Source organism: Mustela lutreola, chromosome 1 (genome assembly GCF_030435805.1).
Source record: "Mustela lutreola isolate mMusLut2 chromosome 1, mMusLut2.pri, whole genome shotgun sequence".
NCBI lineage: Eukaryota > Metazoa > Chordata > Mammalia > Carnivora > Mustelidae > Mustela > Mustela lutreola.
This window is the reverse complement of record NC_081290.1, coordinates 67,369,911-67,394,478: the sequence shown is the minus strand read 5'-3', so window position 1 is coordinate 67,394,478 and position 24,568 is coordinate 67,369,911. Positions and strand designations below refer to the sequence as shown.

General features: G+C 46.0%; 1 protein-coding gene across 1 annotated transcript in view; it reads left to right on the top strand.

Moving 5' to 3' along the window:
- The window catches only part of RNF4 (ring finger protein 4), a 37,836-nt gene extending 20,454 nt beyond the window's left edge, over positions 1 to 17,382 (top strand). Inside the window, exons 3-8 of the mRNA XM_059166840.1 lie at positions 1,288 to 1,402; positions 3,438 to 3,517; positions 13,288 to 13,297; positions 13,719 to 13,878; positions 14,519 to 14,567; positions 15,167 to 17,382. Coding sequence (XP_059022823.1) covers positions 1,288 to 1,402; positions 3,438 to 3,517; positions 13,288 to 13,297; positions 13,719 to 13,878; positions 14,519 to 14,567; positions 15,167 to 15,316 — 564 coding nt within the window. The 3' untranslated portion in view covers positions 15,317 to 17,382. The remainder of the gene's footprint in view (positions 1 to 1,287; positions 1,403 to 3,437; positions 3,518 to 13,287; positions 13,298 to 13,718; positions 13,879 to 14,518; positions 14,568 to 15,166) is intronic.
- Positions 17,383 to 24,568: the final 7,186 nt, after the last annotated feature.

Below are 24,568 nucleotides of genomic sequence, written 5' to 3'. Positions count from 1 at the left end.
TGTCTGTGTTCAGTACTTGGCACTTCCGAGTGCTGAGAAGTTGCCACCCCAGTTCAGAGCATCAGTGCGCCCAGTGGCAGTGAGAACCAGAAACACAGAGGGCCGGGATTGGCCGGGGCCATGCAGGGTGGGAACAACAAGGTGACAGGGTCAGGTGGGCGGTTGGTTCTCCTTTGAGGAAGGCCATACGAGGCGTGTTCTCCCCTTGCGTTTCAGGGCCAGCCTGGTCAGAAGTGCCGGTGCATGCCGGGAAGCAGGTCCCAAGGGTGTGGGGAGCAGCTGGCAGGGAGTTTGGACTGCACATCCGCTGGCTGAGAGCTTGAGCCTTCCAGAAGGCAGGGCTCCTGGGTGGCCACTGGGAACTTTGGTTCTTTGAGCTCAGGGCCATGGTTGTGAGGTTGTGAACTGCACTGATGAGTACCCTAAATGTTGATGGATTCCCAAAGACAAGACCTACTTTCTACAGTGGTTGGAAATGTGGGAAACTGAGGGTCTTGGGGTTGAAACAACAAAAAGGCCTCAATGAGACCAAATACACATCCAAGGAGGACAGGTCTGCGACTTTTGGTGAAAAGAAGGGGTTTCTGGCCAAGTCCTGACCGGGGTCAGAGGCTCCTGTGGAGATGTGTAGTATAGTGTGTCAGGTACTTTTGACAGACCAATAGTTTGATGCAACAGAAGTTTTATTTTATAGGGTTTATATTCACTGTATGTTTAGGATTATTTCTCTTTAAATATTCAGTATTCTAGAATGTCAAGTTTTGTTTTTGTTGTTACTGTTTTTAAAGAGGGGAGGGGGCAGAGGGAGAGAGAATTTCAGGCAGGTTCCTCACTCAGCACAGAGCCCGATGCCAGGCTTGATCTCACGACCCTGAAATCATGACCTGAGCCACAATCAGGAGTCAGACACTTAACCGATTATATCAACCAGGTGCTCCTAGAATGTCAAGTTTTGAAAGGACCCATTATCTCAGGTTGCCTCATTGGTCTCCTACTTTTTCTACCTTTTTTTTTTTTTAAGGTTTTTTTTTATTTATTTGAGAGAAGCTTGGGGAGGGGCATAGGGAGAGGGAGAAGCAGGCTCCCCGCTTAGCAGGGAGCCCAACACAGGGCTCAGTCTCAGGACCCCAGGATCATGACCTGAGCATTAACTGACAGCCACCCAGGTGCCCCATGGTCCTTACTCTTGTTGATGAATTGAGCCATTCCCATGTTGACCTTTTATTCTTCTTGAAGTTGTATCAGTCGGGAGTTCATGTGACTGTTTCTTTACCTGGATACCCTCAGAGAAAGCGTCGTGGTGGCACAGTAAATTCTAGACAAGCCCAGAAGCGAACTCGGGAAGCAGCCTCCACCCCTGAGATGGCCTTGGAAGCAGAACCCATAGAACTTGTGGAAAGTGGTAAGATCGCCGGGAATGCTGTGACCATGGGATGCTGGAGTGGTGCAGCATGCATGGGTGGGCCCAGCCATGGGGTCTTGTGCAAGCTGTACCATCTGAGCCTCCCATTACCCTCCCAAATGGAATTGTCCTAATCCCCCTGCGTAGAGTTGTCATTAAGGTCAATGCTTAGCTCAGTGCCTGTTAGTTAACACTTACTGCACACCAGTTAGCATCTGTCCTTGTCTTTATAAGACCTACATAGTCTCAGACTTCACCTGCTGCTCAGAACTGAAAGCTGACTTTGAGCAAGACCTGCCCTCCTTGGTGGTGTAAGAGCTCCATGGGTTTTGACAGCCGCTTAGGAGGGCTAACCATTTAACCTTCCTGGAATGTGTGGCTGGGGAGATGAGACTGCCCTGGGCCCACCTTTTCTTTTCTTTTCTTTTCTTTTTTTTTTAAGATTTTATTTATTTATTTGACAGAGAGATCACAGTAGGAGAGGGGAAGGGAAGAGATCACAGAGAGAGGAAGGGAAGCAGGCCCCCTGCTGAGCAGAGAGCCTGATGTGGGACTAGATCCCAGGACCCTGAGATCATGACCTGAGCCGAAGGCAGTGGCTTAACCCACTGAGCCATCCAGGCGCCCCATGGGCCCACCTTTTCAATTTGAAACTGTACATCCAGTTCGCTTGGCCTCCTGAAGTAGTCAGCTTTCCTTTTCCCTTTTTCATTGAGACACAGAATCTCCCCCAGAAGGCATCTCTGTGGAGAGAGCCATCTGTGCTGGAGGGAGCTGCTATAGGCAGAAGCCAGATTGTGCACACACGGCCTGTGGGATTGTGGCTTCTGTTTGTGAGAGCCAGAAATTAAGTCTGCCAGGAGGAGAGTGGCTCTATGACTTAGATTATATCAGTATACGGACTATTTTTTTTAAAAGGACGGGGTCATTTTGTATAAATTATATTCAACATCTCTGATATATTGTGGGTTTTACTCCTGTGAATCTTTTTTAATAAAAGAAAATAAAGCAAATTTGAATTGCTAAATGTATTACGAGTAACTATCCCCAGACAAGTACTACTTCCTTTTTTTTTTTCTTTTAATTTGACAGAGATCACAAGTAGGCAGAGAGAGAGGGAGGGAGGGAAGCACGCTCTCCGCTGAGCAGAGAGACCGATGTGGGGCTCAATCCCAGGACCCCAAGATCATGACCTGAGCCGAAGGCAGAGGTTTTAACCCACTGAGCCACCCAGGTGCCCCAAACAAGTACTACTTCTAAAAATCCTACTCTCGTATGTCTTTAGTGCTATAATAGAAGCATAAATGATCATAAATCTTTTTTTAGTTCATATAAATGGAAGTAGTCCTTTGCGGTTCATTCTTACCTGCCACAGAGAAGTGCTTCTACCCAGTCTGTCCTGTGCTCACGAGGACACCACAGTAGATCCTAGGGCTCAGAGGCACGCAAAGGAACAGGCTGAGTCCAGTCTGGTGTGCTGGGAGTCCAAGGGATCAGTAAACACCAACCTGTTGTCCTGCTTGAGAGCCACATGAGGATGACTATCTCACTGATGAGGGTGCAGAGCTGAGTCTGATGAGGTCTGAGGGTGAGCGGCAGCCTCGAGGAGGAGGTTTAAGGCAGGTCCATGCCAAAGAGAAAGGCCCTGAGGTGAGCATGCCTGGTCCTTTCCCCGGATGTCCCCCAGTATTCTTAGGTAGGTCCCTGCCTCTTCCCTGTGCAGGGGCAGGTGGGGGCACTGAGGCCTAGTTGTGTGACAGTGTGAGGCCACAGGGATGAGGTCTGCATGTGCACAGACATGATCCCCTCTCTCCTTGGTGTAGGTGTAAACCATAGGCCTCCACTCAGAATTCTGAAACGGTGTTCGTTGGCTGTCACCCCTGAAAGGGGATTGGACCTGATGCTCTGCATTCTATACTTTGAGGGGGCTTTAGTTTGGTATAAGCCCGTGCTCCATTTTTAATCATTTAATGAAGCTTCGAGTGTTATGCCATTAATTTCCTGCTAATGCTTGTTAAAATGCTTTATTTTAAAGCCGGAGACGAAATAGTGGATCTCACCTGTGAATCATTAGAGCCTGTGGTTGTTGACCTGACTCACAATGACTCTGTTGTGGTAAGTGTCAGAGCGGGATGGGCGATCCCTCCTGGCTGTGGACCCTTAGCCAGCACCAGCTTCTGAAGGCGCTAGTCACAGGTTCTGGTTTATGCCGAAGAAACTCAGACATTCAGTGACTAGATAGAGCCCAAGACAGAAAGTGTTTCTGGAAAATCCTTTGTTAGGGCTTTGTTTCCTGTGGACACAGTACATCTATGTGACCCTGGCTTGCTGGCACTAAAGCTGTTTGGGGAGAGCCCCCAGAGTTGCCTGTTCTGCACTTTATACCAGCTGTGTGACTTCCGGAAAGTTCTTAGGCTCATTCGCTCCGAATGGAGGAATATGCCCTTCATGCCAGTAGGGTATTGGGAGGGTCAGGAATCACCTTATATCTGAGTGCCGGGCACCCTGTGGTGCCCAGTAGGTGTGAGTTGCACCCTCCCAGCTGGTGGGGACGAGAATGCTTGCTTAGCACTGCCAGCACTGCTGCCAGGGGTCTCTGGAGGCACACAAGCAGCTTGCCTTGGAGGGTGCAGGCACCCTGTGTCCCTCCTTGATTCCAGGGACGATGGGGCTTGGAAGCTGCTTGTGGCACCAGCTGTGGGCCCTCACAGAGAGCACACTTGCCCGCCGTGTTTGCCCTCAGGGAAGGAGACCTGCCTCACAGGGTGGGGGTCCGTACCTGTGTGTGGGTCCGGGTGGCCGCTCAGCCCACAGACCTGCACCTTAAGGCTGCGTCTGCCTCTCCAGGATGACTCTTGAGTGCTGTTTGATCTGATGTGCAGTTGTAGAGTGGAGCAGATGGGAGGCAGGTGCTGCTGGGGATGGGGGTTGGTAGTAGCTGAGTGTCCCCCTGGCTTTGGGGCCCACTGGTTCTGGGCTTGTTCTGATTGTGGTTATAATTGCAGAGTAGGGTTGTGCTGAGAAGCTTCAAGACTTCTTTAAAAGAAAAGAAGTGCAATGATGGGGATCTGTCTTGACAGATTTAGAGGTTTAAACTCTGGTCTTGGTTGAAAACCACCAGTCCTGTTGTGTGTCTGCACACCTCTCCCCTCACCCCCCAAAGGAAAGGCAGTTGAAACCTGTATTTTCTCTGACACTCAGTCCCCGACCTGCAGCCCCAGGGGGATAGCCAAGATTCTGCTTGTAAGACCTTCTAGCCCTCAAGGAGACAGTGATTGGCTTCTGTTGTGTGATGTACCAGCATCATGAAATCTCTTTCATGCCTTGGATTATTTATTTATTTTTTAATGACTACCCTTTCTAATGTTCTCCTTCCTGACCTTTCCTACCTTCTTTGTTTCCCTGGGCATGGAAAGTCATCAGGGGATGTAGAACAAGACTGCTAGGGTCTGGGGAGCTGCCCTGGGAATGGATGGCTGGCCAAGGCCGGAGATGGGGCAAGGGGGTGCTGGCCTGGGAGGTAGGAGTCCTGGTTTTCCGGTCTTAGATACATTGGTCATTTTGGTCATGGTCTAAGGTTCCCAGCTATAAAAATATAATAAGGCTTGGGCTTTAAAGCACTCCTGATTCTAATCATTCTCTACTTTTTGTTGTTCATAAATTCAAATGCCAGTTTTTAAATTTACAGTAAGAAATACATGTGAGGCTGAAGTTCTCACTCTAAGCATATCTACTTGGAAAACCTAATAGTATTAAGTCAGGACAGGGAGTGTCCATCAGGTGAATTTTGAGTCAGGCAGGCCTCGCCTGCAACAGTGATGAATGTTTCACCCCTTTGGCCCTGCTGGGAGTAGCTAGCTCTGTATCTTAAAGACCAGAATCTGTGTATCGCCTGATCAGGGCCTGACTTCAGAACTTGAGGGAGCCCTCTGATGAGAAACTTCTGAGATTCTTTTTCCAACTCTCTAAAAGACTCTAGAGCCCAGTGAACTAAAAGAACTAAACAGTGCTTTGAGATGCAATAAGGCTTTATACATCTCTGCTTAGGTATTTTCTCTCCAAATTAACTTCTATTTTGGGCATTACATAGCCAAAAAAGGCCATCACTGCTGGATCCCAGGACATGTGTATCTTTGAATTTTGCTTAACTTTTCTAAAGGGGTTTTGCTTGTTCACATTCTTACCGGTGTTTGCGGTGCTCACTACCACTTCTGGCCAGTCTGATGGTTTTGAACACCTCTCGTGTTCATTGGTAGTTCTTTTTGTCTTTTGTGAAGTGCCTGTTAAAATCTTTTTTTTTTTTTAATAGATTTTATTTATTTGATGGAGAGAGAGAGATAGCCAGAGTGCGAACACAAGCAGGGGAGTGGGAGAGGGAGAAACAGGCTTCCTGCTGAGCAGGGAGCCCAGTACGGGTCTCCATCCCAGAATCCTGGGATCATGAGCTGAGTTGATGGCAGACATCCAGTGACTGAGCCACCTAGGCACCCCTAAAATCTTTTTTTTTAACTGTTCTTTTTACACACATGTTGTGTATACAGCTTTTACAGTAGCCGAACAAATTGATCTAGAATGGAACAACCCCTTGAGTTCTCATCTGTTTGGTTGTGTGCTGTGTATGTGTTTGTGTGTTTCCCAGACATCTTTTAAATGGGCTCTACACCCAACGTGAATTGCATGCTTCACTGACTGAGTTAGCCAGGCACTCCTTTCTGCCTTGTTTTTGCTTTTTTTTTTTTTTTTTTTTTGAGGAATTCTTTCTAAGTGATTAAGTATGAGCGTGCCACTGGCCAAGTTAGGTTTTGTGTCTTTTTCTGAGGGGTCTGCCTTTTTCATTTCAATTTATAAAGGTTCTTAATTTTAATACCATTGTATCTGTCAATTTGTTGAAAATAATCCATATAAAAATTCATTCTGTATTCTGAGTTTTACTGTTTTGCTTTCTATAAGTGAGTCTGTAACCCACTTGAATTGGCTTTCGTGTGTGGTTTGAAGCAGGTTATTTCGCTCTTCTTAGTGAAGTCTTAACAGTATTCCTTGTGGTGGTTTTGCAAATCTTTTGTTAAAAGATGTATTCCGGGGTGCCTGGGTGGCTCAGTGGGTTAAGTCTGCCTTTGGCTCAGGTCATGGTCTCAGGGTCCTGGGATCGAGTCCTGCATCGGGCTCCCTGCTGAGCCCTCTCTCTGTGTCTGCCTCTCTGCCTGCTTGTGATCTCTCTCTGTCAAATAAATAAAATCTTTACTAAAAAAAAAAAAAGATGTATTCCTAAATACATAGTATTTTAGGAAGCTATTAAAAATGTTATTATAGGGGCACCTGGGTGGCTTAGTGGGTAAAACCTCTGCCTTTGGTCTAGGTCATGATCTCAGGGTCCTGGAATCAAGCCCCACATCGGGCTCTCTACTTAGCGAGGAGCCTGCTTCCCCCTCTCTCTCTGACTGCCTCTCTGCCTACTTGGATCTCTCACTCTGTCAAATAAATAAAATCATTTTTTAAAAATGGTATTATAGGGGCACCTGGGTGGCTCAGTGGGTTAAAGCATCTGCTTTCGGCTTCAGGTCATGATCCCAGGGTCCTGGGATCGAGCCCCACATTGGGTTCTCTGCTTAGCAGGGAGCCTGCTTCCCCCCCCCCCCTCTGCCTGCCTCTCTGACTACTTGTGATCTCTGTCTGTCAAATAAATAAATAAAATCTTAAAAAGAAAAGGTATTATAAAGTCTCTGTTTCTTTTTTGTTTTTATTTGCTAATATAAAGAAATGCAGCTGATTTTATCTCTTGATTCTTTTTTCAGTGTAGCAATTCTTAATCTAAATCTTTTGGTTTTCTGTGTACACAGAATAAATTTTGGTTCTTTACTATACCTTTTTTTTTTTCCTTAACACACTGGCTAAAGAAAATTCATCACTCGCTGAATAAATGGGGACAGTCCTGGACATTCTTGTCTCATCCCAAATCTGAAGGAATCCTTTCAGATTTGGACCGTAAAATAAGTTCTTTGTGGTAGGTTTTATTGCTGTCATTGTTTATGCCCTTTATTCAGACTAGAGAAATTCATTTCCCTCTGTTTTCTGTTGGACTGCAAATTGAAGAATCAGTGTTAATTTGGGGTACCTGGGTGGCTCAGTCAGTTAAGTGTCCATCTTTGATTTTGGCTTAGGTCGTGATCTCAGGAAAGTCTGCTTAAGATTTTCTCCTCCCTCTGCGTCCACCCCATGCTTGTGCACACAAGCATGCACTCTGTCTCAAATAAATAAAATAAAAAATAAAAACATGTTTCCTCTTAAAGAATCAGTGTTGAATTTTAACACTCCAACAGAGTTAAACTAATTAAATGTTGTGGTCTTTTTATATATTGCCAGATTCTGTTTGCTACTATTTTATACATGACTTCTGCCTCTATTTTTGTGAGTAAGATTGGTTTGTCTGTAATTTTCATCTTATACATCTTTCTTAGGAAGTTTCTTTTTTTTTTTTTTTTTTTTTTTTTTTTTTTTTTTTTTTTTTTTTTTTTTTTTTTTTTCTTTTAAAGATTTTATTTATTTATTTGACAGAGAGAAATCACAAGTAGATGGAGAGGCAGGCAGAGAGAGAGAGAGAGGGAAGCAGGCTCCCTGCTGAGCAGAGAGCCCGATGCGGGACTCGATCCCAGGACCCTGAGATCATGACCTGAGGTGAAGGCAGCGGCTTAACCCACTGAGCCACCCAGGCGCCCTCTTAGGAAGTTTCTGATATCAGAGTACTGGTATCTTTATTGTTAAGTGAGTTGGGCATCCTTTTTTCTATCATCCAGATTTGTAATCTTGGAGTTACTTCTTTCTTGCAAGTTTGGTGGAACTCCACTGTGAAGGTACCTAGCCTCAAATTTTTTGGAATTTGTGAGTCTCATTTAAAATGTTTACTTTTGGCAGTTGCTCTTCCTGCCCATGGGTCCTGTCCCCGTGCCTTAATAAATCACCATTTTGTACCCCCCCCAAAAAAAAAGTTTACTTTTGTTGGTGTACATTTGTTTGTGATATCTTAATTCTGTGGAATCCGTAGTGATGGCTCCTTTTTCATTTCTTCTGATTTGGTTGTGTTTTCTTTCTCTTTAGATTAGTATCACCAGAGGTTTATTAGATCTTTCAGAGAAACAACTTTTAGCTTTGTGGAGCCTTTCTCTTGTAAGTTTGTTTTCTTTCAGGATTGCTGCTTTTTTTCCCTGAGTTTATTTTGCTGTTTTTTTAATTTACTAATTTTCATCATTTCTTTTCTAATACCTTTAAGATTATCTCTTTTAAGCTGTATTGTACAGATTTTGTTACTAGTATTTTATGTTCAGTTCCTTGTATTTATCAAATTAGTATTTTTTAACTTCCAAACATATGGAGGTTTTATTTCCTTTTGTCGCGGTTATGGATTTCTTCTTCTTCTTCTTTTTTTATTTTTATTTTTATTTTTTTTTTTTTTAAAGATTTTATTTATTTATTTGACAGAGAGAGATCACAGGTAGGTAGAGAGGCTGGCAGAGAGAGAGAGAGGGAAGCAGGCTCCCTGCTGAGCAGAGAGCCCGATGTGGGACTCGATCCCAGGACTCTGAGATCATGACCTGAGCCGAAGGCAGCGGCTTAACCCACTGAGCCACCCAGGCGCCCTCTTCTTCTTTTTTTAAAGATTTATTTATTTGTCAGAGAGAGAGAATGTGCACAAGCAGGGGGAGTGGCAGGCAGAGGGAGAAACAGTCTCCTCCCTGAGCAGAGGAGCCCAGTGGGTCTTGGGATCATGACCTGAGCCAAAGGCAGATGCTTACTTAATTAAGTGAGCCACCCAGGCATATGTATTTTTACTAGTTCTTTGAATTATTGCATTATTGGTCAGAAAATACATTGTATGTATCAAGTTCTTTGATAATTCCTTAGACTTTCTTTGAGCCTGGCCTACACGAGGTAGCTAGCCTTCATTGAATGACCTGGCCCCCCAGGTCCTGCCTGGGCTTTGGTTTCTTGGTGAAGGTTTCACAAGTAAGCTTCAGTTTTTCAAGAATCTTCTGTGCTTTTTTTTTTTCCTCTGAATTATTGTAGTCCCTTCAGTTTGACTGAGTGTGTTTTTGGATACCTCTTTATTTAAAAATGTGTATTTTTATCTTGTTTTGAAATACTAGCGTGCTATTTACTGGAAACCTCTGCTTGTATTTCCCATCCTCTTTTCACCTGGCTTAACAGGTGAAGTAAGATTTTCAGACCACTTTTTTTTTTTTTTTTTTTTTTTTTTTTTTTTTTTAGGATTTTATTTGTTTATTAGAGAGTACAGAACCAGGGGAGGGGCAGAGGAAGAGGGAGAAGCAGACTCCACCCCAGTAGGGAGCTGGACATGGTGCTCAGTCCCAGGACCCCAAGATCATGATCTGAGCCAAAGGCAGGTACTTAGCTAACCGAGCCCCCCAGGCGCCCGTCCTTTCATTAGCATTTGCAGCATCTCAGCCTCTGCCCTAGCTCCCAGGGGTGACTCATTGGTAGAAAAGATTTACTCCTCTCTTTAAGAAACTGCTTGTTTTAGGGGGAAGATATTGAAAGTGGTATTTGCTTACACTGTTTTCCTTCACTGAATTTCAAAAAAGTATTATTTTTGTTATTTCAAAGAGTGTTTCTTTTAAAGTCAGGTTGGTTTCCCTGGAATGTCTTTCTGGTTTGTCTCCATGGTGGACCAGTGAGTCATGCTACTTGTGTTACGCTCCGTATCTTCCTAGCTCTTCATTCGAGAGCCTGTTGAAAGGGTGTGCTTTAATGGAAGCTCCCTTGCAGCTAAGAGCAGAGTCCTGTCCATCTCTGTGGGAATAATCGAGGGCCTGAGGGGTACCCAGTGACTGCTAGAATGAGTGAACCAGTATAATTCTATATGAAGAAAGAAGGGCTCTGTCCCCATGTCCAGGAATCGGGGAAACCGTTAGTTGTACGTGGAATCACGCAGGGAGCGCTAACTTTAGCTGGAATGTGACTCTCAGAACCAGTTTTCCTGGTACTCCTAGCGCGGCTACAGGAATAAGAGTCTGTAATTGCATGCTGCATGCCGCTGTTGGAGCTGAAGACTAGCCACTCACGTTCAAAGTGGTTGGAGGTGGCCGATTTTTCCAGGGCAGCAACATGCGAAGCCATGTGGGGAGTCCTCTAAAGCAAGTGGCTTGCAGGGTTTCTTCTGGCTGGGGGGGTGTTCTTAGAAGTGCAAGGGGTCCACTTGCCACAGAGGACCCCAGACTCCTGCTTGGTTTTGTCCCACTTTTTCCCCCAGCATATTGACTGCAGCCCCAGGAGGGACCTAGAATGTGAAGTCCACTGGTAGAGGAGGGACTTGTCCTCCCCCACTTACCAGGGGCTTGTGACATGGGTATCAGCACTTACTCGGGTGTTCTGAGGCTCAGCTGTGCTTCAGAAACTCAGAGGGCCTTTGTGACTCACCTGAAATCCATGTGCCCCAATGTGAAAGCAGGCGACAGCTGGGTGCCTGCTGTGGATTGTCCATTCTCCATACGTGTCATTTGTCTCTCTGACCTGCAGTTTATCCCATAGTCAAGAAGGCAGACCGAAAGGTGAAGTGAGATGTTCGGGTCTCATCTCGGGCCACTTGCCATAGTACTAACTCAGCTGCCAGGGGTTTTGTTTCTTTTAAAGTCCTCTCAGTCAGATCAGAGGCCCCAGAGCGCACCCACTACCTCGCACACCTCTGTTTCCTGTGCCTGGGAAGTGCTGTGCTACCTTCAGGGTCCCATCCATGCAGAAGGGCCATTCCAAAGTGCCTGTGGACACCTCCAGGGGTCCTGGAATTTGATGTAGTTCAGCTGCTGGCTGGAGGGAGCACCAGTCACAGTGTTGTGTGCCCCTCAACCAGGCTGTGGCACTGTTTTTTTCTGCCCTTTGGACAAGAAGCTTCTTTTCTGAGCTTTTGTGTTGAAGATGGGGACAGAGTCATCACCAGTGAGGGGAGCTCTCTGGTCAGTACGCATTCATTTACTCAGTAGCTATGTAATGAGCACCTGTCTTGAGCCTGGGGACAAGGCAGCAAAGGTACCACCCCGAGGGGTCAGGTCTGGCCCGACCTCAGCACTGCCTGGGAGTGAGCTGGGTCTGACTCACAGGAGCCTTTGGAGACCCAGTTCTCACACACTGCTCATTAGGGAGCCAGCAGCATCCTGTTCCTTCCAGGTGTCTCCACACCCAGTCAGATGACCCCTTGTGGTAAAGGGAGGTGAGGCTGTGTTGGGAGTGCTAGAAAGCTAGGATCATCTCTGCCTACAGCAGATTTTTCTTCTGTTCCTGGCTAAATTCAGAGCTTCCCTTGTATAGATGTCATAGGGACTGAACCTCCTGACAGCCCAAGCTCTTTTTCCAGTACATAATCCCAATGAAGAGATTGCCAGTCTCCCAATTTCATAGTCCCACACTCTAGCCTCCTCTATAGGGAAGAGGGAGCACCTTTGGTAGCTCCCTCTGTGGGTTGTGTTCTCATCTGCAAAAGGAAGGTCTTCATGCTTAGACCATCCTTCTTCCCAGGATGGCTCTTTGTATCTGTCAGGGTTCAGGTTGGAAGACCGAATCCACCCAATTGCTTTAAAGTATAAATGGATTTTAATACATGAGAAGAGCTACTGCTTGGTACTGAAAAGGCTAAAGGAGCAGGTCTTCAGGAATAACTCTAGACAGTTCAGCCTTGACCTACCATAAGAGCTGTTACCTCTGCCCCAAGCAGAAGGGTAGGAGGTGGAAGCCACCATCTGCACTGATCTCTTTGGGTTCAAGGAAACACTAGCAAGCCCCTCGTCAGGGAGGAGGGGCCTCTGCCATGACACCAGCCTTGTCCGCCACCACTGACACTGACAGCCCCTGAAACTGGCCTCTGAGTGTCTCACTGAGGGGAACTTCTTAGTTCGTGTTCAGAATCCCTGCCACGAGGGAGTTGGGCTGAAGGGAGCTTCTGGATTCTGCAGGGCAGGCTGGTATGCTCTCCCATGTGGGCATCTGCCAAGGAGGGGTGGGCAGCAAGCCTTGGAGCGGCAGTCAGGAGCACTTACCTGAAGTGGATGGCCTGTGATGAGCAAGAGGGAAAGGGGGTGCTCCCAGTGCTGGCATAGGCAGGTTTATGAGCACAGAGGGGGTTGACGAAGTGGGGCGGGAAACTATTGTAGCAAAAATAGTCCTGATGTAAGTTCCAAGTCATTAGATATGGCCTGGTCAAGTTCTCTGTAACTTTTTCATAGGCCCAGAGAACACGGAATCAGATTGATCTTGGTCCTTGGTGTGCCATTCACCAGTCGCTGCACATCCTACTTTGTTTAATTGTTCCCAGTAATAAGCACTGAAAACCCTCTTCACAGTAAGGCTCCGCCCTTGGCATAGCCTACATGACATATAGGATTCTTGTCATTGGCCCCACCAGACCAGGAGAGTGTATGGAGCCAGTCCTGGGCTCCGTGTCCCCAGGGCCCTGTGACGGTTGTTGGCTTACTTAGTCCTTGCAGCAGTATGCTGAGCTGTGGGCACTGGTGCCTCTTTTCTCCACAAGAGGAAGTTGGCAACTCCCAGAGGGTAAGTAACCTCCCTAGATCACGAGGCCAGCCACTCCCAGACTCACTCAGTGCCAGGTGGACACTGCAGTGTGTTAGCTGCCGGGAGGCAGAGGTGCCTGGGATGGGCCTCACTGGAGAGGAGAGGTGTACAGATGTCTTGTTGGTGCTACCTGGGCAGGTCCTCTCCCTGTACCTTTCCTGCCCTGCGGGAGGGTTTTACGGGGCCCCTGAGGAGTTTGCATTTGAGACAGGAAATGTTTCAATTTTACCATTTAAGATAAGTTTTTTAAAAATACAGGGTATATTATGTCATACTGATTGTGTCTTTCTCTTTTTTCTCCTTTTTAAAAGATTGTTGACGGTGAGTGGTTTCCTCTCTCTTTCATTGGGTTTGCATACAGAATGGCAGTGGGTGGGGGGCACAGAGCTGAAGTCCTTGCCAGGCCTGTGACAGTGCCAGGCGGGAAGACGTCTATAGTCAGTGCTCTGTGGTTGCTGAGGAGACCGCATACTCACTGCGGAGCTATGGTCCCACTGGGTTTTGAAAAAAGCTCGCCACCTTAGACTTTAGGTGGCCTCCCACTCAGATACCTGCTCATGGCAGGAATGGGGCTTCTGGGAAGAGAGAAGAGTGGCCTTTACCGAGCTGGGCAGGACCTACCTGGCGTGGCTGGGTGTGGTGGCTGTGCCTCTTGGGCCTGGGATTGGCCTTTCCCAGGCAGGAAGGGGTGGTGAGGAGACAGGGCTGGGGATCCTGCTCTGAACATGGACTCACACCTTAGAAAGGAGGCGGCCAAGGCGAAATGCGAGGCGGCCACGCCAGGAGCACGCTGACAGCTGTGTGGTGAGCAGTGATGACGAGGAGCTCTCCAGGGACAGAGACGTGTATGTGACCACCCATACTCCCCGAAATACCAGAGAGGAGGCAGCCACGGGACTCAGGTATCACATTCCCGCTGCCCTGCTGCCTCACCACATACCTTTGGTCACGTGGGACCCCTTGCATCCCTTGTCCCCCGGAGTTGGGATCCTCTACTCCCCACCCTACCCCCACTTGCATTTCTCAGGGGTAGGGTAATAGGAATACCGGACCTTGCACAACTTCTGGGAGCCCATAGCTCGAGAAGGTCTTGTCTAATCAGCTGCACCACAGCTGAGTACAGGTGGGTCTGGATTTAGAGCCAGATCAGCCAATCCCAGCGGGACAAGACTGTGTGTGGCACTGGCAGGGTGGTATGACTAGCCATGGGCTGGTGGCACACTCCACCACCTACTGTTTAGAGCCGACCCAGTGGCTCTCTGTGATCTGCAGCAGGAATGCTCAGAGGTGCTAGGCAGAGCTCCTGCCCCAGACAAGGGAGGCGGATTGCACAGGCTGGGGGCTCGGGAGGATAGGGCCCCTCTGGGTGTCTGCTCCTTAGTTCCCCTTTCACCTCCCTGCTGCACTCCCTTGGGGCAGCTGGCCTTTCTATAAGTCTCCGGGTGCCTGTGCTAAGGGATACGGGCTGCTTCTGTGAAGCCACTTAGGGTAACTGAATGTTTAAGTTTGCCAAGGAACTGACATGAAGCACTGTGATTTTAGGCCCTCTGGTACTGTCAGTTGTCCGATCTGCATGGACGGGTACTCTGAGGTAAGCTAACTTAGCTGTGTCTTCCTTGCTTCTGATTTCCACATGGCTTTAGTGAAAGGGTCTTCAGAGAGAGGGTCTTCTCTTTCGATGGAATTTGACCCCTCTCTTCCACAGTCAGGCCTGGCTGGCCTGTGCCTGTCACACATCTCTGTGCTAGCTTCTTCTTGGGCCCTGCAGCCTTCACCTGTAGCCCCTGTGTTTCTTGAGCTTCCACGTGAAGGGTGTCCATCCCATGTGTTCCCATCCCAGCCTCAGCAGAAGCAACTAGTGCTTCCTGTGGCCCCCTGGAGCCATCGAGCACTGCCCGCCGTGTGCTCCCATGGCAGCCCCCAGACTCCATTGGCCTGTGGTTCAGGCGTCTGGGGTTCCTCCAGTACTCTTTGGCTGTTGCTACCAGGAGAGTGGCTCCTGCCTCTGCTCTTGGCTTCAGAGACCCCACTCATACTTGTCTGACACTACAGAGCAGGTAGGGATCTTCAGTTCTCCAGACCTGCCTGGTCCTTCCTCCCCTTATCTCAGCAGAAGTGAGGTTCTCTGGGGACTGCTGCTGCACGGGAACCAGAGCAGACATGAAGGCTGTTCCTTCTTCTGTTTTCTAGATTGTGCAGAATGGACGTCTCATTGTTTCTACAGAATGTGGCCACGTCTTTTGTAGCCAGTGCCTCCGTGACTCCCTCAAGAATGCTAACACTTGCCCAACTTGCAGGAAAAAGATCAACCACAAACGATACCACCCCATATATATATGAATTGTGGAGAGCTGCTCAGGAGAGGTGGACTAACAGACAGACAGCCTGGCTGGGTTCTCCACACAGCCATTCATGGGTTCTCTGCCTCAATTTCCTGAGCTCGAAAAGACTATTTCAAAATCAACATCTGATATGTAAACTGCTCTTTCGTTTCCAGCCCCCACTTAGGCCCTTTTGGTACCTCCTTAGGGCCTTCCTCTCTGCTCCTCTGGGTGGTCTGGTTCCAGGGCAGGAGAGAGGGAGTTAGACACATTGGAACTGAGAATCGTGGCTCTAGCATCTTTCTGGAACCTGCATGTTTGCCAAGAAATTTTTCCCCATTTGGAAAGTTGGCCCCAGCTTCCTCCTGGCAATGTCGTCAAGGGACTGGCCCCGGTCAGAGAGCACGTGGGTCTGCGCAGCTCTCCCTGGCAAGTGACATCGACTCAGGCGTCTGTCTGCCACAGTGAGCAAGCCACACGAGGTCCATCCGGCCCGAGGATCCCAGGTGTGAGCACAGCCCTGCAAAGACGCACCACTGGACATTTCTTTTCCCTCAAGAGTCAAAGGTCACCCGTGATCCCACCTGCACGTTAGCATTGATGTGCGGGGACTTCTACAGATCAAGAGAATCTCTACAGGGCAATTCCCAGGTTCCTAAGAACGAAATGTGCAATAAAGCCTGTTCTTGGCCTACTTTTCAGCAGCCCAGGAGATGTAGCACTCCTAGTGTCCCCTCAGAGGCCTCACGTTGCCTGTGGAGCAGTGCCTGTCACACCCCGTCCTATTTCCCACCTGTTCTCAGGAACTTAACCCATGTCCCAGAGTTTTCACCTGGCACAGGCCCTGCAAGCAGGGCAGACATGTGGTCGGGTATCCTCTCTCTTTTCTGATAAGATGTGTCCTGTTTGCCACATGCCCTTGGGTCCTCAGTTCCCACTGCCTAATATCTACTCAAGCATCAGTACTGGGAGGTGATGGCAGTCCTTGGGGCCTTACCAGCCACCCATGTCCATGCTGGTGTCCAAGTCATGGCTGCCCAGAGTTGCAGTGAGTGTGGCCCACCTGCCATCAGCTGGGCTCTTTGGCTTTCACCCACATCCCCACGCAGTTGACATTCACTTTAGAAGCTGCTCCTCTGGCCTTCCAGTCTCTGATCCTTTGGGCTTTTGACTGCTCCATAGATTGGGTTGGCCAAGTATGGTGGCCTCTCCTCCCCAAGGCAGCCAGATAAGACGCTCTGCTTAAGTCTCTGGGTTTGAGCCTCTTGGTCCTTGAGGAGGCTGTGGGGTGGCCTGAGCTGCCCCTCACAGCCCAGGGTCTGGGGCAGCTCATGGGGGAGAGACCTTGCAGTGTCAGCCTGCTTCTGTCTCCACATCCCACTTTCTCAGAGGGTTTTAGGCCAAACCAGCAGCCTCTTCGTGTGCGACATCTTCAAGGCAGGAACGGGGGCCTCCTCTGGCTTTGCTAGCAATAACTGACCTTCAGTTCCCCCTTCTGAAGGAGCAGGGACTTGGCACAGAATTCACTTTAAACGGGGCTGAAGGAGTGTCCCTCCTCTATGTGAAAAGAAATTTGTTTTAGTCTTCATTCTGACTTTTTCACTGTTTGGCTCACTTCCAGTTAATTTGGATGAAAGTAATTTTCTCCGTGGAGTCGAGGAGGGCAGGACGTCACTTCTCGTTGGCACGATGCTGGGTGTGTCTGCCCTCTGTTTGGACATCATTACCATTAAGTTCCTTCTGGGCTTCATGGAAACTCTTTTGTTGTGTTCCAGCAGTACCCAGACTTCAGAAATCAAGACAGCTGTGCAGCCAGAATCTTTAAGTTTTGTGCTTAAGGACAGATGGTTGATCGTAAAGGTTGTATTCCTTCCTACTAAATTAAATTGGGGAAAAAAGGTTTAGTTTCTACTATTTAGAAACTGCAAAATAGGAAAAGATCGGTAAGAAAAATCATTTTCTTTTCTTCATTGTACATAGTTCAAATCTTTCTTTGTTACATTTAAACTATATCCATGTACATCAGTCTGTTTGGGACTCCTGCTAGTGTTACAGGTGGAAATAAAACCATTAATTTGAACCAGATTTCTTTCATACGTTCATTTGCTCTCTGGGATGGATCTTCTCCCCCTTTGCCCTAGGTGTGTGCTTCCTGTCTGCCTCCAGTTTAGCACATTTTATCAGTGTGTGCAGGAAAGTTAGCTTGTCTGGCTACTGATCCAAAAACCAGGCAAGAGGTCATTCTTGGAGTGGAACTACAAGTCCAGCCCCTGGAATCCTTCAGCAGAATCTTCACCTCAGCCCTAAGAAGCAAGGCTGGCCGTGAGGCTGTCTGCAGCACCGTCTCAGGAGAGGAGCCCTGAGCAGCGGGGACTCAGATGGAGCTGGGATTCTGACAGTGCGGTGCACCTATCTCAGCTACCCAAACCACGGTCGCTGTCCACTCTGGGGTGGGGGCCGGGGGGACGTGGTATGTTGGTCAGTGACCTAGGTGATCAGTGCCAGGAAAGCTGGAAAGAGAGAGTGGGCTTGGGATTCCCAGGCAGTTGATACTGGCAGAGCTCGCCTCCGCCTTTCTCCGGGTCGCTCGAGTGGCCCCAGAGATAGAAAAGGTGAATGAGCTGGCCACCTAGAGCTCCCAGAGGCCCTCCTTTCAGTTGAAGTCAAAACAGATCAGAGGGAAATGCAGTTAATTCAAACACTCCCTGCACATGGGCCATGCGCCAGTATTGTACTTGGCTCTGGTGGGTATTGAGAAACCCATGTATATCGCTGCCCTCCTGGAGTGTACATTCCTTGGAGGAGACTGTACCCTAAGCCCCAAGCCACTGAAAAGTCAGAATGCAAACAGGTCAGTTACTTGAGTCCTGGGAGAGCGAGAGAGGATGGTGAGCTGCAGTGTTTAAGGTCTGAAAGTACTCTAGGAAAAGGTGAAGTGATTTACATTATGTTCCTTGACTTTTTTTCCCACAGTGTACAACCATCTTGCATTTCTTGCATAGATCACCTTGTTCATGTTTTCCTTCTATATATTATTTCCTTTGTTTTGCCATTTGGGGGTTTGTTTGAAATCCTGTTTATGCATAGTTACAATGGCCTTTTATTTTCTTACAATCTTTGCCAGGGTTTGGTTTCATTTAGGCTAGTTCCCTACAACGACACTAGCGTATTCTCTATATCCTGATTTTGGATTATTCCCTGACTGAAATGGAACTCACAAATAAGATCTCTGAACTGTTGCTTTTGTTGAGGAAAGATTTTAAAATACTGATTTGATTTTTTTCAGAGTTTGAGAATTAGTCACATTTTTGTCAGTTTTGTTAAGTTGCCAATTTCTGGGAATTCATAGATTTCATCTCTACAAGTTTTTGGCATAAAGTTGTTCATAATCTCTTAGAAGCTAATTAATCTCTAACATCTTTTTATCAATATTTATGCTTTCCCTTTTAAATTGGAGATTTGTCAGCTTTATGTCCTGTATGTATTAATTCCAGTATCCAGATCCTTTGTGGGTCTAATTCTGAAGTCTTATTCTTGCCAGGTCTCTCTAACGACCTCTTCCTGTGTGAGTTTTGTGAGCAGCTTTCTCCCTTAATTTGAGCCCATGTAACTTGGTACATGATCTGATAATTCTTTGAGAATTATCAGAAGGTGGTTCCTCCAGGAAATATTTGCCTTTGCTTTTAGGAGGCATTTGAGGTTGTTACTGACATAAGGCCATTGTATTTATCATTTATGCCATGAAACATAGCACACAAAAAAGCACACTTCACTGAATTACCCAAAAGAATAGCTCAGTGCTCCTGGGTGGGTCAGTTGGTTAAGCATTTGGCTTCGGCTCAGGTCATGATCGCAGGGTCCTAGGATCAAGCCCCACATCAGGCTACCTGCTCAGCGGGGGGCCTATATCTCCCTCTGTATAGCTCAGTGAATTACCATAAATCAAACACCTATGAAACAACCAACCATAAAAAGAAACAGGATAGGGACGCCTGGGTGGCTCAATTGGTTGAGCAGCTGCCTTCGGCTCAGGTCATGATCTCGGCATCCTGGGATCGCGTCCCACATCGGGCTCCTTGCCCTGCGGGGAGCCTGCTTCTCCCTCTGACTCTGCCTTCCACTCTGTCTGTCTGTGCTTGTTCTCGCTTGCTCTCTGACAAAAAAAAAAAAAAAAGAAACAGGATATTGTTAATACTTTAGAAGCCCTTACTTGCCCTTCCTCCCAGTCAGCACGCTGCCTTCTCTCTCAAGGCAATCGCTATACTGAATTTTATGGAGATCACTCCTTTGACTGTAATTATAATTTAATTAACCAAAACATCCAACCATGCCCTTTCACGAAGATGGCGCATAAAGCTAAGAAGGAAGCCCCTGCCCCTCCCAAAGCCGAAGCCAAAGCAAAGGCTTTGAAGGCCAAGAAAGTGGTGCTGAAAGGCGTCCACGGTCACAAAAAAAAGAAGATCCGCATATCACCTACATTCTGACCACCTAAGACCGTCTCCAATGGCAGCCCAAATACCCTTGAAAGAGCGCCCACAGGAGAAACAAGCTTGATCACTATGCCATCATCAAGTTCCCTCTGACTACTGAGTTAGCCATGAAGAAAATAGAAGACAACGACATACTTGTGTTCATTGTGAATGTTAAGGCCAACAAGCACCAGATCAAACAGGCTGTGAAGAAGTTCTATGACATTGATGTAGCCAAGGTCAACACCTTAATGAGGCCTGATGGAGAGAAGAAGGCATACGTTCCACTGGCCCCTGACTATGATGCTTTGGATGTTGCCAACAAAATTGGGATCATCTAAACGGAGTCCAGCTGGCTAAATCTAAATAGTTTTTTCATAATTAAAAAAAAAAAAAAAAAAAACTAAACAAAAATCCAGCTATAATCACATAATTCTGTTTTACCTGTTCTCCGAACCTGAGATAGTTGAAAGTTCTCACTGTGTACTGGGATTGGGAGCGTCTATTGCTCAATGTTACGTTTGAGAGTCATTCATGTTGTGTAGTTTATTCATTTTGTTTGCTGTGGTATTTCATGACATGATGTGCTTTATCCATTCTTTCAGCTGTTTAAGTGTTTTGGCTACTAATAGCCCCAAGTGAACATTTTGTAAGTCTTTTGTGGAGCAGTTTTACTCCCATACCTGTTGGGCATATATTAAAATGTGAGTTACTGTGTTACAGGATATGAACATTCAGGAAAACTTGTAAGTGGAAATTAACCTGTGGGTCAAAGAAGAGATCACAAAGGAACTTAGAAAATACCTTGAGGGGCGCCTGGGTGGCTCAGGGGGTTAAAGCCTCTGCTTTTGGCTCAGGTCATGGTCCCAGGGTCCTGGGATGGAGCTCCACATCAGGTTCTCTGCTCAACAGGGAGCCTGCTTCCCTCTCTCTCTCTGCGTGCTTCTCTGCCTACTTTATTAAAAAAAAATAGCTTGAGAAGAATGAAAATGAAAACACAACAAAACTTGAGGGATGCAGTGAAAGCAGTGCTCGGGGACTATAGCTATAAATACATACATTAAAGCAGAAACAAACCAATAACCTAATTGTATGTCTTACGGAACCAGGAAAAGAAGAGCAAACTAAACCCAAGGCTAGCAGAAGGAAGGTAATAGTAAAGATTAAGCCAGAGATAAATGAAATGGACAATAGAAAACAAAACAAGGGACACCAGAAATTGTAACCAGCAAACACGTAAAAAAGAATGCTGATTTCTGGATTCTTCAAAAAATTTCAAGAGAAAAGAGTAGTTCCTAACTCATTCTCTGAAGTCAGTATCAGCCTGATACCAAAGCTACACAAAGACACAGGAAAAGAAAATTGCAGAGTAATCTTCTCTTGTGAATATAGATGCAAAATATCTTCCAACAGATGGCTAACACACTGAATTTAGTAGCATTCTAAAAACATTACACACCATAACCAAGTGGATCTTGCCCCAGGAATGCAAGAGTGGCTCAACCTATGAAAATCAATGCAATTACTACCTTATAGACTGTAGGAAAGAAAAAGTAACACATGATTACCTCAACCGATGGCAGAAAAAGTATTTCCCAACACCCTTTCATGATAACACTCAACAAACCAAGAGCAGGAAAAAAAAAACCCTCAACAAAGGCCATAGTGAAAAGCTCACAGTGAAGATGCTCAGTGATAAGACAAAGCTTTTCCTCTAAGATCAGGAAAAAGACAAGGATGCCTTATTTCATCACTTCTATCCAACATAGTACTGGAAGTTCTAGCTAAACAGGCAGAACGAAAGAAAAAGGCATACACATTGGAAATGAATAAGGAAGGTATCTGCAGATGCCACAACAGTAGAAAACTAAAGAACCCACAATACACATAAACAACTGTTAGAGCTTATAAATGAATTCACCAAAGTTGTAGGATATGAATTCACAAATGAGTGAATACACTGGTCAATTAACAATCTGAAAGAGAAAACAATTTTATTTTTACAGCATCAAAAGGAATGAATCCTTACGAATAAATGTAACCAGTAGGTATAAAATTTGTACACTGAAACATGGTTGGAAGAAACCACTACAAAAACTTGCTGAGGGGCGCCTGGGTGGCTCAGTGGGTTAGGCCGCTGCCTTCGGCTCGGGTCATGATCCCCTCATCGGGCTCTCTGCTCAGCCGGGAGCCTGCTTCCTCCTCTCTCTCTGCCTGCCTCTCTGCCTGCTTGTGATCTCGCTCTGTCAAATAAATAAATAAAATCTTTAAAAAAAAAAAAAAAACTTGCTGAAAGAAATAAACCTAAATAGAAAGACCCTGTATGCTTATAGATTGGAAGGCTTAATGTTAAGACAGCAATACTATCTAATACAGTATAGCGAATTAGTGTAATCCCTCTCAAACCCCAATGGCAATTTTTATAGAAATGGAAAAATCCATCCTAAAGTTTGTACAGAATTTCAAGGGACCCAGGATAGCTACAATAATCTCGGAAGAGGAAAGTTGGAAGACTTACCAATTTGAAAACATAAAAAGGTCAGGAATTAAACAGGATGCTGCTGGCAAAAGGATAAATATATAGTCAAATGGAATAAGATTGACAGCCCAGAAATGAGCCCTCCCCTCTATGGTCAACAAAGATTTCAAGACCATTCAACAGATAAAGATCTCTCCAACAACTGTTGCTTGGAAAATTGGATATTCATGTGTATGAACATGATGTTGTGTCTTTAAACCATACACAGAATTTAACATTAAATGGATCAAAGTGTAAATTTAAGAGTTAAAATTACAAAATTCTTAGAAGGGGGTTCCTAGTTGGCCCAGTTGGTGGAGCATGCACCACCAACTCTTGATCTCCGGGTCCTGTGTTCATGCCCCATGTTGGGCCTATGGCTTACTTTAAAAAAATCTTAGAAGAAAACATAGAGGCAAGTTGAAAACAACTTGTACAACATGTGCACTTGAAAAGAATTCGAGTGGTAAATTTTGCATTATATTTTTCTTGGATTTGGCAATGGTTTCTTACATATGACACCAAAACTCCAGGCAACAAAAGGAAAAATAAATACATCAGACTTCATTAAAATTAAAAACTTTTGTGCTTCAAAGGACGCTAACAGAATGAAAAGACAATCCGTAGAATGGGAGAAAATATTTGCCCATCATCTGTTTGCAATATCTGCTAAGATATTAATCAGAATACAGTGTTCTTAAAACTCAACAAGAACAAAAAATAAGACAATCCAATATAGAAAATGGCAAAGTACTGCAATAGATACTTTCCCAAAGAAGATATACAAATGGCAAATAAGAACATGAAAGGAACTCATTAGCCACCAGTGAAATGTAAATCAAAACCACAGAGAGATACCCATTAGAATGGCTATTACCAAAAAACACATTAAGTATTGACCAGGATGTGTAGAAATTGGAACCCTCGTGTATTACTGGTAGATACATAAAATGTCCAAGCTTCTCTGGATAAGTTTGGTGGTTCCTCAGAAAGTAAAATATAGAATACCATAAGATCCAGCAACTTTAAGATAATAAATAATATTAATAAGTTAATAATACTATTAATAAAATTAAGTGAATATTATTTAGTCTTAAAAAGGGGTGCCTTGGTGGCTCAGTGGGTTAGGCCGCTGCCTTCGGCTCAGGTCATGATCTCAGGGTGCTGGGATCGAGTCCCTCATCGGGCTCTCTGCTCGGCGGGGAGCCTGCTTCCCTCTGTCTCTCTCTGCCTGCCTCTCCATCTACTTGTGATTTCTCTCTGTCAAATAAATAAATAAATAAAATCTTTAAAAAAAAAAAAATTCTGACATGCACAAGAGGGATGAACCTTGATAACATTATGCTGAGCAAGATAGTCACAGGGGGAACCTAGGAGGCTCAGTGGGTTAAGGCCTCTGCCTTCGGCTCAGGTCATGATCTCAGGGTGCTGGGATCGAGTCCCTCATCGGGCTCTCTGCTCGGCGGGGAGCCTGCTTCCCTCTGTCTCTCTCTGCCTGCCTCTCCATCTACTTGTGATTTCTCTCTGTCAAATAAATAAATAAATAAAATCTTTAAAAAAAAAAAAATTCTGACATGCACAAGAGGGATGAACCTTGATAACATTATGCTGAGCAAGATAGTCACAGGGGGAACCTAGGAGGCTCAGTGGGTTAAGGCCTCTGCCTTCGGCTCAGGTCGTGATCCCAGGGTCCTGGGTTTGAGCCCCTAGTGGGGCTCTCTGCTCAGCAGGGAGCCTGCTTCCTCCTCTCTCTCCGCCTGCCTCTCTGCCTACTTGTGATCTCTTTCTGTGTCAAATGAAAATAAAATCTTTAAAAAAAAGTAGTCACAGAAGTGCAATTACTATATGACTCCACTTATATGAGGTTTCTACAGCAGGCAAATTCGTAGAGGTAAGTTAGAATAGAGGTTACCAGGGGCTGGAGGTAGAGTGGAAGGGAAGATACTGTTTAACGGGTAGAGTTTCTGGGACAGTGAAACTTTATGAAAGTGGACAGTGGTGATGATTGTACAACATTATAAATGTAGCTAATGCCATTAAATTGTATACTTGAAAAGGCTTAAAATGGTAATTTTTGTATTATATATTATCACAATTTTTAAATGAAAAAAAAAAAAAAAAGGCTAGTATAAAATAAGCTTAGGGCTGCCTGGGTGGCTCAGTGGGTTAAGCCTCTGCCTTCAGCTCAGGTCATGATTTCAGGGTCCTGGGATGGAGTCCTGCATCAGGCTCTCTGCTCTCTACTTGTGATCTCTGTCAAATAAATAAAATCATTTAAAAAAAA